An 18088-nucleotide genomic window follows, 5' to 3' on the forward strand; every position below is an offset into this window, starting at 1 on the left:
TTTTTTTTTCTTGACTTGTGTCACTTGGTGAAAAACTTCTGGAGGGCTAGAGCAAGTGAATCCTAGGTGTTATGACTCAGACTCCTGTCTTCCCTTGAACAGTATTATGCTTTTATCTCAACAAAACGTGTTTTATCCTTGGTTTAGTGGCTGGGTTGTAGTAAGTTCACACAGTTATCTTGATACTATGAATTATTTTAATTAGAATACTTCCTTTAACACAATTTTATTCATGGGAGGTGCACTTACTTGTCCTGAGATGTAAATACCTTTCACATACTACCTGGTGGAAGAAAAAATAATCATGCTGACTTGCAGTAAATGAGCTTGTTACCCCAACTACTGCTGGAAAGTATAAATTCCACTTCCTGACCCAGTGGGGATGTGCTCCTAAAGGACAACTGAGTATTTTTGCCATCACACCCCTTAAGGATAGTGCTAGGGCAAACAGTCCTTAAGTGTGGTTGGAACATTGCAGATGGAGGCTGCCTAGGCCATTACTCAAGCTAAGGTTGTTAAAAGCCCACTGTTGGATGGGTGGGTTGCAGGTGCCATGCATTGTTACTACAACCCCCCTTTCAGGAGGACATTCTACCACAAAGGGCCCTGGATCATGCTGACAGAAACTGGTGAAAACTAAAGCTGAATCTAGCCCATTGCATGAAATTTTGGCCCTTGTACTGCCACCCTGCCAAAGTACTTTTTGCCCCAGTTCCAAAATCCTATAGACATGCTTGTGTATAGGCACCATTATTTTAGCATCTTTTAAAGGAAAACTGTTAGAAAATGTAGGTGCAATACTGCAATGCATGCAAGCTAAAGAAAAATTTCACTTTTGCTTCCTCTTCTATTCTCTTCCCCTATTCTATGCAGAATCTACTGGAAACATGAAACTACATAAATGCTATGCCAATCAAATCACTGCTGCCATAGTTGGTGTTCCTCACCCTTGGGATGGCCTAGGAATTCAACCAGAGGTTCAAATGTGTGGGTGCAGTTGCATGGAGGGGCTGGATTCCACTTCACATTAACTTTTCATTTATGGGCTTGGAAATTGGTTTACACTGATTCGTTCTCTGCTTATCTTATTTCAGTCGACTTCAACTCATTATTGTTTAATATTATATCTGATTTTCTTTGAGTTAACCACACTGACACAGGTGCGGCTCGTTCATCTGCACATCTACCAATGTGACATATGCCATCATGTGCCAGCAATGCCCCTCTGTCATGTACATTGGCCGAACTGGACAGTCTCTACAGAAAAGAATAAATGGACACAAATCAGACATTAAGAATTATAACATTCAAAAACTAGTGAGAACACTTCAAGGTCGCTGGTCACTCACTTACTGATCTCAAAGTTGCAATACTCCAACAAAATTCCAAAATTAGACTCCAATGAGAAACTGCAGAATTGGAATTAATTTGCAAACTAGACACCATTAAATTAAGCTTGAATAAAGACTGGGAGTGGATGGGTCATTACACAAAGTAAAACTGTTTTCCTATGCTAATTCTTCCCCCCTCTGCTACTCACACCTTCTTGTCAACGGTTGGAAATAGGCCATCCTGATTATCACTACAAAAGTGTTTTTTTTTCTTCTGCTGATAGCTCACTTAATTACCTTTCTTACAGTTGGTAAGACAACACCCATTTTTTCATGTTCTCTGTGCATATATATATTTTTCTACTGTATCTTCCACTGCATGCATCTGATGAAGTAGGTTTTAGCCCGCGAAAGCTTATGCTCAAATGTGTTAGTCTCTAAGGTGCCGCAAGTACTCCTCGTTCTTTTTGCTGATCTAGACTAACACGGCTACCACCTGAAATATGTGAATTCTGTTGTTTTGATTCAGCTAATCATGATAAAATACACTTAGAGGAAAGGGCCTGTTATCACTTCACTTAATGATGCCACATTGGTATTGTCCTTTCTAATCGTAAAATTAATCAGGATATTATATTTTATTGTGGTTTGAGATTATTATGGTTCCTGCTTTATGTATACAGCATCCAAAAATCCCCATTTTAAAGAGAAATTGTAAATCCCAGGGCTTTTCCCTGTTTTTATGTAGCAATGTAAACTACAATATCCTGAGTAAAGGCAGTGTGTATTTTAAGTAACTCCATTTTCTTCCCTGTTTCACTAGGGCAGGGTATAAATAGAGCAATAGCTGACATTACATCAGTGTTGCCTTTAGCACAGATGGCTAGGGACCTGAGAGTTCAAGAAAAGGGCAGCAGGAATTGAAACCTCCCAAACCACAAAACTACAGTAAGGTTCAGACAGGGAGTAAAGATCTTTCATTTTAGAAACACAACTACAAAAAGAAACAATCATTTAAAGCTGCTAACACGCTTTTTCTCTCCTAGAGAGAAGGGTAAAAAAAGAAAGGAAACAGGCTGGGCTGGGGGAGGAAAAGAGCCCTCTCTGCCCACTTCATCTACAAGGTTTGCAACAACTGTAACTTTTCAAAAATCTCTCTTCAAGTGGCATTGCCTTACACTAAAGTCACTGTAAACTGGTAAATGGCATACATATATCTTTGAAGAAACAAAGCAATTAATGCCCATTCAGTATTATGGAAGCTACTTACTGAAATTAATCCACAAAAAAGCATTCATTTGATAAAATCAATATAGATTTGCAAAATACTAAAATAAGCAAACCATTGCATGAACATCTTTGCAGCTGTAAAGAACACCAATAGAACTGTTGGACCCACCTGCCATATAGAAGCAGGCAGTGCAGATACCCGTAGCACATGGGCTGCCAAACTTGGTTTGCAGCTTATTAAGGGGAAGCCCCTGGCAGGCCACAAGATGCTTTGTTTACCTGAGCATCCACAGATACGGCTGCTTGCAGCTCCCAGTGGCCACGGTTTCCCTTTCCCAGCCAATGGGAGCTACGGGAATATCTCTTTTGGGGTTCAGTTTCTGTAGGTTCTGCATCAGAGTGTTGCTCTTTTAAGATTTCTGAAAGATTTCATGAAAGCATGCTCCACACCTCATTCCTCTCAGATTTTGGAAGGCACTTCAGATTCTTAAACCTTGGGTCAAGTGCTGTAGCTATCTTGAGAAATCTCACATTGGTACCTTCTTTGCGTTTTGTCAAATCTACAGTGAAAGTGTTCTTAAAACAAACAACATGCTGGGTCATCATCTGAGATTGCTATAACATGAAATACATGGCAGAATATGGGTAAAAGAGAGCAGGAGATGTACAGTTCTCCCCCAAGGAGTTCAGTCACAAATTTAATTAACACATTTTTATAACAAGTGTCATCAGCATGGAAGCTTGTCCTCCAGGAATAGTGGCCAAAGCATGAAGGGGCATACGAATGTTTAGCATATCTGGAGCATAAATACCTTGCAATGACAGTTACACAAGTGCCATGTGAATGCCTGTTCTCACTTTCTGGTGAGGTTGTAAATAAGTGAGCAGCATTATTTCCTGCATACATAAACAAACTTGTTTGTCTTAGTGATTGGCTAAACAAGAAGTAGGGCTGTGTGGACTTGTAGGCTCCAAAGTTTTACATTGTTTTGGTTTTGAGTGCAGTTACATAACCAAAAAAATCTACAGTTGTAAATTGCACTTTCACAACAGATTACACTACAGTAACTGTTTGAGGTAAATTGAAAAATACTTTTTTACCATGCAAATATCTATAATATAAAGTGAGCACTGTACATGTGTTCTGTGTTGTAACTGAAATCAACATATTTGAAAATGTAGAAAAACATCCACAATATCTAATAAATTTCAATTGGTATTTTATTTGTGTGATTAAAACCAATTAATCAGGATTAATTTTTTAGTTAATTGCATGAGTTAACTGCAATTAATCGACAGCCCTAATAAAAACCTTACATGCATTTTTAATCTTATTTTAAGTCTATTTTGTGGTGGTTGGTTTGTTTTGTTTATTGAGGCTCTGCTGATCTTTGGATGCTGACGATTGGCAATATTGGAAATGTGATAAGATTCTATTTATCACAGATATATTCAAGCTAAATCTTTTCCAAACCACAATTTAGGGGTGAGCTATTTACACAGCTATGTAAATCTCTTCATATAGTGTTACTTGCTAATAAACATTTGTTGGGTTTATATTAATATTTGCCCTAACAAATAAGAGTAAATGGACAGAAGGTACCTTGAAACCTTGTTATTACCATGGTAATCACTAAATTTATACTGGTATTGATAGCTTCTGTAAGTCACTAATTTACATACACAGTGTAAACCTGACCATTTTTATACAGTGTTTGGGGTCCAAGAAAGATATGTTCTCCTCCCTCCATTGCTTTCTTGTGAATAGTAAATTTCTACACAATCCAGAAGACTGCAGGGGTGGGTGACAGTTAACTAATCTTGTTTGGTCAAGCTGAAGGAGTGAGTAACTCTAGTTACCACATTTATGTTTAAAACGACAGCTTAGATGAACTATTACTTTTCAGCATGAAATATTTGCATGGATTTAAATGAATAAACTAGAGAGAGAGTGTGTGCATGTGCACTCGCTCTCTTTCTTAACAAAGGCAGAAAGCCCAAACTCCTTTACTGAAACACTGGTTCTGACAATGACTCCACTTATGGTCTTGGCCCACTCACTTAAGTTTTCTACCTCAGTTTCCCCATCAAAACAATTCATAATTATCTACATAATGCAGAAGCAGTGAGGCTTAGTTCATGTTTAGAGTGTTTATAGCAGCCAGCTTTTTCTGCATTTCTTTCAGTAGACAAGGAAGTTCTATTGTTTCTCATTGCTACCAGTCATTTTCATAGGGGTGTCATGTACAAGCTGCACAACTGCCATTAGTGGTTTACACACTGCAGGAGCAAGTTAAACTTAAAAATCCCCTCAAAATAAATCAGACTTTCGCTGACCTACTCGATCAAATTGAGTTTTGAATTATCTAAATTCCTAACTAGCCCCTCCCTCTAATGTGTGAGAATCTTACAAGCCCCCATTCCTCATTTTAAAGACCTTTAGAGGTAGAAAAGTATTCCTCATTTTGCAGAAGCTGAGCTCGGCTCAAGCTATTAAATTGTCACATAATCAATTATGCCAGAACTCTAAGGGTCATTTCAAACCCCACCTAGTCCCGTTATAGGCAAAGCTGCTTATTTCTACAAGGGGGCAAAGTCTTTGTTTTCCGAGGCTAGATCTGTTTTTCGCAAAGCTTTGCTTCACCTGTATTCAAGATAACAGTACCTAGCTGAACTTAGTCTTTAACTATTATTTGAAGGCTTGGCCCATGTTTACTTGTTCCCTATGCTAAGCTCCATGATAAATAATAAAGCCACCCTAGGACTGAGAGTTATTGCAGTACCAGGGGTAACTAAAAAAGAAAAGCATCCACACTGCACCGCTGCAGCTAAAGCCCTTTGAATTCTGGGGCTGAGCAGAGTTAGCACTTTCTGGGGCAGGGGGCTGCCAGCACCAGCTTATCAAGCAGGTGCTAGGGGCGGCAACTCCGCAGCACCGTGGCACTTCCACGTATTCGGCGGCAATTTGGCGGAGGATTTCTCACTCCTGCTGGGAGTGAAAGACCTCCCACTGAATTGCCGCAGATCGTAATTGCGGCTTTTTTTTTTGGCTGCCCCTGGAGCCGGTCCTGCTCTGGGGTCCCTACTATCACGGGAATGTAGGCCTTTGAAGGAGGGGAGTGTTACGATTCCCGCTCTCCTCCTGTTTTAAACACTGCCAGTATCCACCCTCCAGCTCAAAAGGGCACCTGATCAAAGGGGCCAGGTCTACACTTTGCCTCAACCCGCAGTTAAAGTTGCAGCCTGGCTCTCGCGGCTTCCTCGAGGGGAAGGCTCGCCTTGGTGAAGGTCCCAAGGCACGGAGGGAATGGGGATCCGTGGCAGAGGGGGAAATGAACCCAGGCATCCCGGTGCTCACTTCTGGTCGTCTCCCCGCCTCAGGTCAAGTGGGTCGGGGCAGGGCTTCTGGTGCCGCCCGAGGCGCGTCAGGCTACAGGCTGGAGATGCGTGGGCCGCCGCCGCCGCAAGCGGAGAGAAGAGGCGCTGGTTACTCCTCCCCTCAGCCAGGCAGGGGGAGTCTCTGGCGGACGGAAGCAGGGGCTCTTGGGCAGGCTCCCGACCGCAGAGGGCGCTCCGCCTGCCTCGCTTGGAAAACAGTCACCCACCGACCCGCGGCTGCCGTCTGCTCCCTGGACGGACGATCCATGGTTCTCGCCGGTGGTTGTAGCCGCGTGGCCCTCAGCGTCCTGCTCCTGCTGGCCAGCGGTGACTGCCGAGCGGGGGGCGGCGGGGCTGGGCAGAGCCCGCACACCACAGGTTGGCTGTGGCCGTGTGGGGGCTGCTTCTGGTGAACCGGGGCGCGGAGCTGCTGCTTCCCGAGGCGCTTGGCAGGGGCCGAGCGTGGGTGCGTGTCGACAGTCTCCAGGACAGACACCGCGGAGGGTGGGGGGGGGGAAAGGAGACCAGGAGCCCCCCCCTCAGGCACCTTGTTGGGAATCCCCCTTTCAAACGCCACCATCCCAGCGAGGGAGCCCTCCCTGGCGCCTGGCTGGGGCTGGGCGCGGGGGAGCTAATTTCAGTGCTGGCGGGGGCTTGGTTTGGTTCTCTTCAAATGTCCCCGCCAGGGATACACTCTTCAATCTCCCATAAATATAGGCGAGGCAGTGAAGGCAAGGCTCCAGCTACTAGCACCGCTGTGAAGGGGAATCCGGGGAGGCAAGTGGGGGGGGATAGTAAATACTCTATTTACTCAGCAGGAGGGAGTAAATAAACTTTGTCTAGATGCTGGGAAACACTTTCTCGACAGCGAGCTCTATTAGATGATGGAATAGACTCCGTAGGAGAGAGCAATGAACACCCTAAGAGCTGAGTCATTTAAAACTAGATGAAGCTTTGGTTCCAATGATACTCTCCAATTTTGCCTTGGCCGACAGGCTGAGAAGGGATGACTAGATGACTTACCAGGAATAATCATGAACATATGTGTTCCTGTTTCAGGGGGGAGCCATGTTAGTCTGTATCCACAAAAACAACAAGGAGGGACCCTGGTACCTTAAAGACTAACAGATTTATTTTTGTATGTGTTCCTGATTGATTACTTAACAGTATTGACTATTACATCTTTTCATTCTGAATATTCATGTTGTGGCATGTTTGGTCTCAAACATTTAGGCACTAACATTAGATATGATTCCACCCCTCTTCCCAAACAGCTACTAATGTAAAAACCCTCTCCTGTGCATCCAGTCCATTTTCTTGTCGGTCAGAATACATAGGAAGCTCAAATAGACCAGAAGCATATTTGCAAGTGGCCCCAGGGGCTCTTCAAAAAATATACTAGCTGCTGTTGAGCTGGAGTACCTGCTCAAGATGGCTTGAGGCCCCTTTACCACAAGAATTAGAAAAACAAACAAAAATGTTCAGAACATCAAACAACTTAAAAAGCAGCTGTCAGGTAGAAGGCCATGGTTTCCCAAGAGAATGTTTTGGTAACATCATTGATCTTGGGGGGGTAATAGTTTTCACATGATAAACCAAGATGCGCGTTACCTTGTGCTACCTTTTATTACATGTGTTTTGGGTTTTATTTACTTTATTTTTTTTACAATAGTGGCATGCTCGGAACTACTGAGCTAAAAAAGTCACAAGGCTGTTAATGTCATAACATGATCATATTAATTTGGATGAACTTTACAGTCACAAATAACACTGGTGACTAACGCTGCTCTGGACTTTCTTGTTAAGATTTTCAAACATGACTAGTGATTTATGGGGCTCCATTTGTGTTTTATTTATTATTTTTGTTACTACCTGGAAATCTTTAAAGGGACCCTTTTTCTTTAAAGAAGGGGTTGCTCAGCACTTATGGAAATTGAGCATTTTCAAGGTAACAAAGATTGGGCATCCAAAAAAGTCAACACATAAATGTCAAGGTTTACAAAATTGGTTTTAAATTTTTCATACAGCTCTAATAACCTGTTTCATGCAAAGAAAACCTTTGATCTAAGACATCAGGCATAAGTGGAAAATATTTGCAGGAAAGGAGCTTAATTAGGAAGACTAGCTGGCTTGGAGCTCAGGAAAAAGTCTAAAGAAGCCTCAGCTGTTCCTTTAAATCAAGGTCATCACTCTCAGTGCAAGTTAGTTCAGTTCATTTGAGGGGGGGGAGAGAGAGAGGGGAATATTCACAGATACGTTTTGAAGTTTATTAATCAAGTTAGCTATGACTTGTGTCCATATTGATTTACTGACAGTATAAAAAAACACCTGTTGGGGTAGTCCTGGAGGAGTTATGGTAGCAATTATAAATACTATGCTGACATGAATCTGTTCTTGAACAGTAGCAGTTGGTGATGGGACAATTCCCTGATAAGGAGTTTATCCAATCAAGTAACTCAACTAAATTAGTTGATCGTTAGGTAAGAACATTTGGTGATAGTTGAAACAATTCAAAAAAGGAGAACTACCAATAAGCTTCCTAGCAGACATGCCAAACCCATGAAAAAAACACAGAATTTGGGCTTGTTTTTGGCTTCTGAGTTGTATGTTGGCTAGTTTTTGGCTTGTAGCTTGTTGCTTTTTTGGTGTGTAGCTTGTTGTTTGTTTTTTTTGATAGGCTCCCGGACGCGGGAGCAAGGGGTGGGAGAGAGTCAGAGGTGCACAGCGGGCCCACCACAGTCCCAAACTGCACACTGGGGGAATCTAATCACATAAAGTGTTGGGGTTCTTAGGGATTGGCTTGTTGTGGCCTTGTTTTGAAATGGGATTAGCTTGATTTTTTGGCTGATTGTGCAAGTCGCGGTGCTTGTTTACCATGTGAAAGTTGGCAAACTGTGCTTCCTAGCTGACCACTTTATTACATCCCTTCTCTTCCCTCCCACCCTCACCTGATTTTAAGCTTTTCAGAGCAGGAACTGTCTTATACTTTAAAGAACACCTGACACAGTCTAGATTGTGGGCATTAGTGTAATCTAAATAATTAGTCATGAAGTTGAGGACATTATTATTGACAGCTTAGTTTATCTAAACTCATTTGTCAATTAAATTAATAGGGTCTTGGAGATAACAGGGAGTTGAAAATAAATGAGGCTCCATGTGTAGTTTATTATACCTTGCAGCAGAATTAAACAATAAATTTACATTTGTTATAGTAGTCCATCCTGAAATATGTTTCTTGTCTATTTTAATTTAGTATAGATTAGAATGTGCCTCTTCTGCCTTTATTTTAATACCCTACAATTTGTTTGCCTCTATGCTCAGGCCTTTGGTAAGCCTGGATAAACGTTTTTGTTTTTGTCTTTGCGCAACACAGAAGTAATATATGTAAAAGCATCGTAATTGCTTTGCACTTCCTTATTTTAGATAGAGGAAGGAGAACAATTTGTGATTTTGCTTCCTACCCAAACATATTTCTTTATTCCGTAAGAAAACTGTTATACCAGAAGGGAGATCATATGGGTACAATTTGCAGAAGCACTGTAGAAGGCATTAATAAACAAGAATTTCCTGTTACCTTTTGAATATATTTGAGTCTTCATATCAGGGTGGTGTTTTTATTTTTTGTGTTGGTACAGTGAACATAGTTATTTTGCAGAACTAGAGATGGATAAAATATTCAGATGAAGATTAGTACTGGAGAACCATGCAATGAGGGAAACAGAGAGAGGAGAGATTATTTAAACTATAGCAGAATCAGTTTAAAATACAACAGAAATAACTTCTTAATCTCTTAATAAAATATGTTAACTGAATATTTTAATGTACAATAACTCAACATCCATATTCAGAAGGTACAGACTGTCAGAGAAACAATAACACCTGAAATAATTTGAGATTCTCAGACAAAAAGGTGCTTTAAGGGCAAAGTTTTCTACCATCATTGGTTAATTCACAATATATTACATTACCCTTGTTTTGCAGATGGTAAACTGAGGCACATAATTTGTGATGTGCACATGGTTAGACAGTGAGTAAACACAAGTGTCAAGCAGGGAATAGAAACAAGGAAATATTGTTCTCAGTTCTGTGTTGCAACAATGAGTCTGGTTACTTTCTTTGCATAGGTAAGGTAATCTCTAAATCCCAAATCCAATCCAAAGGAGACAAACCTAAAACCATAGAAGTCCAATAAGGAGTTAGTCCCTACCATCTCATTTATTGCCATATTAAGTTGAGTGAAATGGGATAGCCACAGTTTCAATCTTTCAGTGAAATTGTTCTCATAGGTTTTTAGTTTTTTAACTACATTTACTTTAAATAACAGATCCTGACATGTGGTTATAGTGGATGCTTTAAAATATGGCTAATGAAAGTGTCAGAACCTTATAGACTAACAGAAATAAATCCTGAAACAACAAAAAATAGTTCAGTAACAAGGAGTTCTCTCCTCTGCCCACAAAATGTGCATCCCTGGTCTTCACACTTAACTCTAAAGTATGCTGTGGAACCTGATAAATTGTAAAGCTTCTTGAAATCCTCAGATGCAAGCAGTGAAGTATTATCAGCCTACAGAATTTGATGCACCAGAATATTAAAGATGACCTTAAAATGGGAAGGATGAACTGCCTTTTATGTATAAAAATGCATGCAACTTTTTTTTCCAACAGTAGGTATGCAGGTCTCTTCTATCTAACTGTGAAATTGACTTCACAAGAGACCAGACTTAAAATCCCTTACCTTCTTAAATACTTGACTTTAAATTGGATCATATGAATTGCCTACCTAGCTCCAATGCTAAAAATTGGAGAGAAATGATGACTTGGTTAAAGTTGAATCACCTCAAACCTTCAGTTAAGATATGAAAACTCACAGCACATTTCTGAGACCCCCTAGCCAAAAGAGAGACCAGATGATGTTTTTATCATATTTCTAAAGTTAACGTGCAGGAAAAAACAGAAAATAAACCTTTCTTTCTTTATACATGATAGGGAGAAAAAGGAACATCATCAAACAAAACATAATATAAAATTCTTGCAGATCACCTTGAAAACTGGGGAGACCAAACACTGGATTCATTGAAGTTAATAAAAGATTTTTGTCATTGAATTCTGTAGGATTGAGATTTGCCCCACAGTTCTTTAAAAGATACAGATCCATGTGGGCATCTGAATCTTTAGTACATGTTACTCTGATGTATCTTGTGCATCAAATCAAATACCTGGAAAAATTCTATTAAAAGTTTTTCTTTTAACACTAATTTTTAGCACTCATGCAGCATTTTTAGAAGAGCCCTGATTGGCTGATAAGTTTGGTACCATGATCCTTGAAAGTCATTGCTGTATTTGCTAGCAGCCATTGTGATGAAAATAACACCACAAGGAATGTCTATAACTTTATTTTCAAGCAGTTTTCTCGTTTATGTGCCTGGGAGTAAGATTAGCTCTCTCCAAGCAATCTTGGTTGGAGACAGCATATTATAAATGGAAAGCCTGAAGGCTAAGAACTCACCTTAGCTCTAATGGAAATCATTAATTTAGAAGACACAACTGAAATATTATTTATTACATTCTGATACGATGTTTTGGATGACGCTATGCTGGGGGGAGGGGGAGAGGAGGATATGCTGGGTAGCGTTGGGGTCCAGAGTGACGTAGACAAATTGGAGGCTTAGGTCAAAAGAAATCTGATGAGGTTCAACAAGGACAAGTGCAGGGTCCTGCATTTAGGATGGAAAAATCACATACACGGCTACAGGCTGGGGACCGACTGGCTAAGCAGCACTTCTGAAGGAAATGACCTGGGGATTATAGTGGACAAGAAGCTGGATATGAATCAGCCGTGTGCCCTTGTTGCCAGTAAGGCTACCGGCTGCATTAGTAGGAGCATTGCCAGCAGATCAAGGGAAGTGATTATTCCCCTCTATTCAGCGCTGGTGAGGCCACATCTGGAGTACTGCATCCAGTTTTGGGCCCCTCCACTACAGAAAGGATGTGGACAAATTGGAGGGAGTCCAGCGGAGGGCAACACAAATTATCAGGGGGCTGGGGTACATGACTTATAATGAGAGGCTGAGGAAACTGGGCTTGTTTAGTCTAGAGAAGAGAGAGGAGGGATTTGATCCAACCTTCAACTACCTGAAGGGGGGGTTCCAAAGAGGATGGAGCTCTGCTGTTCTCGTGGTGGCAGATGACAGAACAAGGAGCAATGGTCTCAAGTTGCAGTTGGGGAAGTCTAAGTTGGATATTAGGAAACACTATTTCACTAGGAGGGCGGTGAAGCACTGGACTGGGTTGCCTAGGGAGGTGGTGGCATCTCTATCCTTAGAGGTTTTTAAGGCCCAGCTTGACAAAGCCCTGGCTGGGGTGATTTAGTTGGTGTTGGTCCTGCTTTGAGTAGGGGTTTGGACTAGATGACCTCCTGAGTTCTCTTCCAGCCCTAATCTTCTATGATATGACACTAGATGAGATGACAGTTAATGTAAATACATCTAAACGTGTTTGATTTTTGAATGTCTGACTGTTGGTTATTTCCTTATTTTCAGCTTCAGGTGAATCTTGTAGGGCATACACAGATTCTGATGGACTCACATATTCTGAAAAATCCTGCCCGCAATTCTGCTGTGGAAACTGTATCAGCAGATATTGCTGCTTGGATAGGTCATATAAATTTGGAGAAGATGAACAATTTATGTGTAATGTGCTGGATGACAGGTATGTGACAAACTCCAGTGTGTGAGCTACTACAACATTTTTTTTTCAGCATACCAAAAGATGATAGATAAGATATGGTTTTGTGGTTAGAATAGAGAATATGAACTAGATCCCAGAGCTGTAACTAAACATTTTAGCACCCAGGGCAAGCAACATGTTTGCACCCCCTACTGTTTTTCCACCCCATTTTTCTACACTTGCGGCTTTGCGCCCTGAGCAGCTGCCCCACTTGCCCCATACTGGTTACGGCCATGGTAGGTCCTTCAGGTTTTATTCATAGCCATGTCATTGAATCATGGACTTCCGTAAGCATTATTTCCTTAACAGCATTTGGTAGATGGGTAAACTGAGACATAAACTCTTGCCTACCTGACAGGATTTTAGAATTTGCTGAATGTTTATTTGCAAGACTTATTGAGATCCTCAGATGAAAGCAGTGGCGAATTAGTCTTTTTGCAGTATAAACTAGTTGCATAACACTTCACAAACATGGAGAAACTGGATGCTTAAATTTAAATTGTAACCTAGCGTATAATGTTTGTTGTAATGATAGCATAAAAGAAAAATAAGCCATCACTTTGCAAAGATCATTTTTAGGGCTTTCCAGCGATTAAAAAAAATTATTTTTAATTGCACGATTAATCAAAATTAACCATGCGATTAAGTGTGCTGTTAAACAATAAAAGAATACCATTTATATAAATATTTTTGGATGTTTTCCACATTTTCAAATTTATTTTTTTCAATTACAACACAGAATACAAAGTGTACAGTGCTATTTTGTTTTTATTACAAATATTTGCTCCTGTAAAAATAAAATAGTATTTTTCAATTCACCTAATACAAGTACAGTAGTGCAATCTCTTTATCATGAAAGTTGAACTTACAAATGTAGAATTATGTACAAAAAATAACTGCATTCAAAAACAAAACAATGTAAAACTTTAGAACCTACAAGTCCACTCAGTCCTATTTCTTGTTCAGCCAATCACTCAGACAAACAAGTTTGTTTACATTTGCAGGAGATAATGCTGCCCACTTCTTCTTTATGTCACCTGAAAGTGAGAACAGACATTTGCATGGCACTTTTGTAGCCGGCATTGCAAGGTATTTACACGCCAGATATGCTAAACATTCATCTGCCCCTTCACGCTTCAGGTACCATTCCAAAGGATATGCTTCCATGCTGATGATGGTCATTAAGAAAAAATGTGTTAACTAAATTTGTGACTGAGAATTGTATGTCTTCTGCTTTCTGTTTTACCCACATTCTGCCATAAATTTCATGTTATAGCAGTCTCAGATGAAGATCCAGCACATGTTCATTTTAAGAACACTTTCACAGCAGATTTGACAAAACACAAAGAAGGTACCAATGTGAGAAAATCTACGTTTGTCAGTTGCGCTTTCACGATTAAGAGATTGCACTACGGTACTTGTATAAAGTGAATTGAAAAAATACTATTTATTTTGTTATTTTTATAGTGCAAATATTTGTAATAAAAATAATGCTAAGTGAGCACTGTACACTTTGTATTCTATGTTGTAATTGAAATCAATATATTTGAAAATGTACAAAAACATCCAAAATAATAAATTTCAGTTGGTATTCTGTTTAACTGCAATTAAAGCTGAGATTAATTGTGATTGATTTTTTTGAGTTAATTGTGTGAGTTAACTGTGATGAATTGACCACCCTAATCATTTTGTTACTCTGTGCCAGTGTTTACTGCACGTGGAAGACTGCAAAAGATTAAGAATTAAAATAAGTAGACTTTTAGTGTTGTGGCAAGGATGAAGATGGGTGCTATTGGTTTCATTTCCCTGATTGAGCTTTCAAAATTTTGAGGAACAACTGCTTGGCACTATCCAGATTAATATGCACATCGCTGTGGCTTTTCACCAAGAAAAGGATGACGCCTTTGAGAACAAGAATGCAATACTTTGTATCTGTCTGACATTACATTAAAGTAACGTCTATCTCTGTTAACCAAGCCAGATCAAACTGAACTTGAAAATGAGAATGGCAGTTAACTGGATTTCATCTGGCTTTATATTTTTTTCCTATTAGCGAGCTCAAGATATTCTCTTGAGCTGTAGTACTCATGGGAGTAGGTACAGAGTTTTTTCATGTGTACTAGAAATTCCAGAGATAATACACTTACTTCCGAAAAGTGGAAACAAGTCCAGTTTTGGTTGGATTAGCCCTTCCCCTGTGAACAAAATGTCATTGAGAAGGCATGGAATACTTGGTAAAAAGAACTTAAATTCCACTTTTGAGACATGTATTTGTCTTATTACAGGACATATCAACCCATCAAGGAAGAAACGTTGAAGTTGCGTTCACACTTCGATGATGACTGGGAACCTAGACCCAGGTAAATAACTTAAGGCTTAAACCTGTTCTTGTCAAAGCTACACTTCTACCTCGATATAACACGACCCAATATAACACAAATTTGGATACAATGTGGTAAAGCAGTGCTCCGGGGCGGGGCGGGGCTGTGCACTCCAGCGGCTCAAAGCAAGTTCGGTATAATGCGGTTTCACCTATAACACGGTAAGATTTTTTTGGCTCCTGAGAACAGTGTTATATCGGGGTAGAGGTGTACTTTATTAATGTGGTGTACACAACACATGCAAAATTAAAATACTGACGAATCACACCACAGCATTCCCAAGATTACTGTATATTTCAGTTTATATGGAGAAGTAGGAACTTGGAGATAAAAATTGTGTAATGTTAGTGTAGGCCATAATCTCAACAGTATGTAATTTTTCCATCTTGTTTAGTGAATGGGGCTTTTTCTAAGCCATTGTTATTCTTGTACTATATTTCTTTAAACACTGGCAGACTTTTTTTTTTTAGCATATAGTGAGTAAATTTCAAACACTTCTTTTGTTTTAAGAGTCTAATTATTTGTGATATTCTCTGTATATAGAATAGAGAACACTGATAAAACTGGTAATATTTCTCAAACTGGTAAAAGCTTTAAGTACACCTACCTTAATAAACAGTAGTTTTTTTGCTTTAGGTTTATTTATTACAGTTCCTATAATAATGTTAGGTATTGTGTGGTACAAATAAAAGACTACGTTCTTGCACTGAAGCAATTAAAACTTAATTTTGGATGTGATGACTAAAGGAGCTAGAGGAAGAACAAAGGTTACACTAATTTAGTGATGAGGACTGTGATGTCTGCCTTATACTGCTATATCATGTGGTTTTCTAGTTTAAGTATGTGCACACCTTCCTGGCTCCACTAAGTTTATCTAATATTACTTAAAATTGACTCTGCATATGAGCATCATGAAAGAAGGGATTTGAATGAGTTAGGGTCAGTGATGAGACCAGCAAGAAACTAGAAAGACCAGAACTGGGAGGGCATTCCATGTACACCTCTACCTCAGTATAATGCTGTCCTTGGGAGCCAAAAAATCTTACTGCATTATATCGAACTTGCTTTGATCCACCAGAGTGCGCAACCCCACCCCACCAGAGCGCTGCTTTACCGCGTTATATCCGAATTCGTGTTATATCGGGGTAGAGGTGTATATGGAAGTGTGAAAAATAGCACAGAAATGATTCTGGGAAGAGTAGGCAAATGTACAAGAAAACTGACATAGGTGGTGGGAGGGGACAACCATAATAAGAAACAGCTGGATATGTAGGCAGGGTAGAATTAAAGGTCTTGAAGATGAGGATAAAGATTATTTGATGTGGTAGTGAAAGGTAAGCTAAAAAGGTGATGACATGGTGTGATGGTTTAGGGAATCTGTCTGTATTTAACTTACAAATTCTGTTTGATATTGGGGACTCAGTTTCAGTGTTGGGCTGAAAATTCCGTTCTGAATGTGGGGCTAGTTGTGGTCCCTGCCTTTTTAGCTCTGTGTTGGATTGCAAGTATCAGGGGTGGAAACACAAGGAAGGACAGTCTACAAGTCTGTCTTTGAAAGGGCCAACCTTGGCCCAGACAGAGCAATGGGATAGCTGAAGTCTAGGGGGAAACCAGTTGTCTCCAGCTTCTCAGTTTGGGCTGGGGTTTAACATTTTAATTTTAAAATTCATGGAGATATCCTATCTCCTAGAACTGGAAGGGACCGTGAAAGGTCATTGAGTCTAGCCCCCTGCCTTCACTAGCAGGACCAAGTACTCATTTTGCCCCAAATCCCGAAGTGGCCCCCTCAAGGATTGAAGTCACAACCCTGGGTTTAATAGGCCAGCGCTCAGACCACTGAGCTATCCCTCCCACCCATTTGGTGAATGGAAAATCCCCAGCCACAGAGCAAAGTAACTAGGTATTGGCAGTAGAACTTACAAACTTATTGAGCAGAGGGGAGAAAGAGAGGGGCATGCTTTTGTAGCAGTGGGGGGTCCTATTTAACCATTAGCTCTTCTATACTAAATAGCTCTGCTGCCCTATTGTACTAGTTTTCCTCTATTGCACCAAGTACTCAGTGCTCCTTAAAAACCCACTCATGTGACTATAAGACTGCTGTAGAGTTGTGGAGTATATTTTCAGTGATACAATAAGTATATACAAATAATTGATACTCAGCTCTGTTAGTATTGAAAAATAACTTGTTAAACTTTTTTTTTTTTAAAAGTCAAGGTTGCTAAATGGCAATTAATTTTACCCCAACATATAGTTTATAGAACTTAAGCTCCCTATAAAAAGCCTCCCAGAATTAAACTTAGAGCGCTAAATCTTCCATTACCCATGTTATTAATATAAACATTTATGCTTTCAAGGTACAAATAAATCCTTAATTCATCCCATGGTTTCTTAAATTCTGACCCATGGGCTTTTTGGAAAGGGACGTGGAGATAGAGAAAGAGGGCCATGTTTTGTTCATATATCTTATTACCTTGATTTTGCTATCAATATTTTCTTAAATGATACTGTTTAGTGGGGAATAAAGTTAATATATTAACTTTACAAAATATAGTGAAGTATTTATAATTCTACTGTTCAGAACAACTTCCTACCTGAACATTATTAGGAAACAATATATAACACTGATTTTAAAATATGGCTTTATGATGAAAATTGGGTGCCATCTTACCTACAGAGAGGCCCTTGCATCTCCATAATGATGCTTTGTTTTATTTGATGTCTGAACACTTTGGAAAACGTATCTTTTAAGGGTTCCAGCTCTACTGTATATATTTTTTCTGTCACTATGTGCTATGATTCATAAAGCTAGTGTTAATTACTCTGTGCAAGCGTCCTATTTTCAGCAAAAGGAAGTAAATAACTTGGAGGAAGTGTGCACAAAGCAGGAGCTAAAGCATTGTGGTTTGTTCTGAGCAGCTGCTGTATTGAAAAAGCAATAGTAAACTGAATAGCAAGATTAATGGCCAAATGAGATGGCGTATCCATAATTTCAGGGAAGCACTTTCTATATTTCTTACAGCTAAGGAGTGAACAGGGCTTT

The 18088-nt window shown here is 39.8% G+C and overlaps 1 protein-coding gene across 2 annotated transcripts in view; it reads left to right on the forward strand.

Moving 5' to 3' along the window:
- Nucleotides 1-6102: 6102 nt before the first annotated feature.
- The window catches only part of SHISA5 (shisa family member 5), an 83636-nt gene continuing 71650 nt past the window's right edge, over nucleotides 6103-18088 (forward strand). The window contains exons 1-3 of one of the 2 annotated variants that reach the window (XM_032772895.2): nucleotides 6103-6266; nucleotides 12481-12649; nucleotides 14953-15027. In XM_032772895.2, the coding sequence (XP_032628786.2) occupies nucleotides 6206-6266; nucleotides 12481-12649; nucleotides 14953-15027 (305 nt within the window). In that variant the 5' untranslated portion in view covers nucleotides 6103-6205. Of the gene's footprint in view, nucleotides 6318-12480; nucleotides 12650-14952; nucleotides 15028-18088 lie in introns of both variants that reach the window. The other variant, XM_075073026.1, reaches the window with a different exon arrangement.

Source organism: Chelonoidis abingdonii, chromosome 16 (genome assembly GCF_003597395.2).
Source record: "Chelonoidis abingdonii isolate Lonesome George chromosome 16, CheloAbing_2.0, whole genome shotgun sequence".
NCBI classification, from domain to species: domain Eukaryota; kingdom Metazoa; phylum Chordata; order Testudines; family Testudinidae; genus Chelonoidis; species Chelonoidis abingdonii.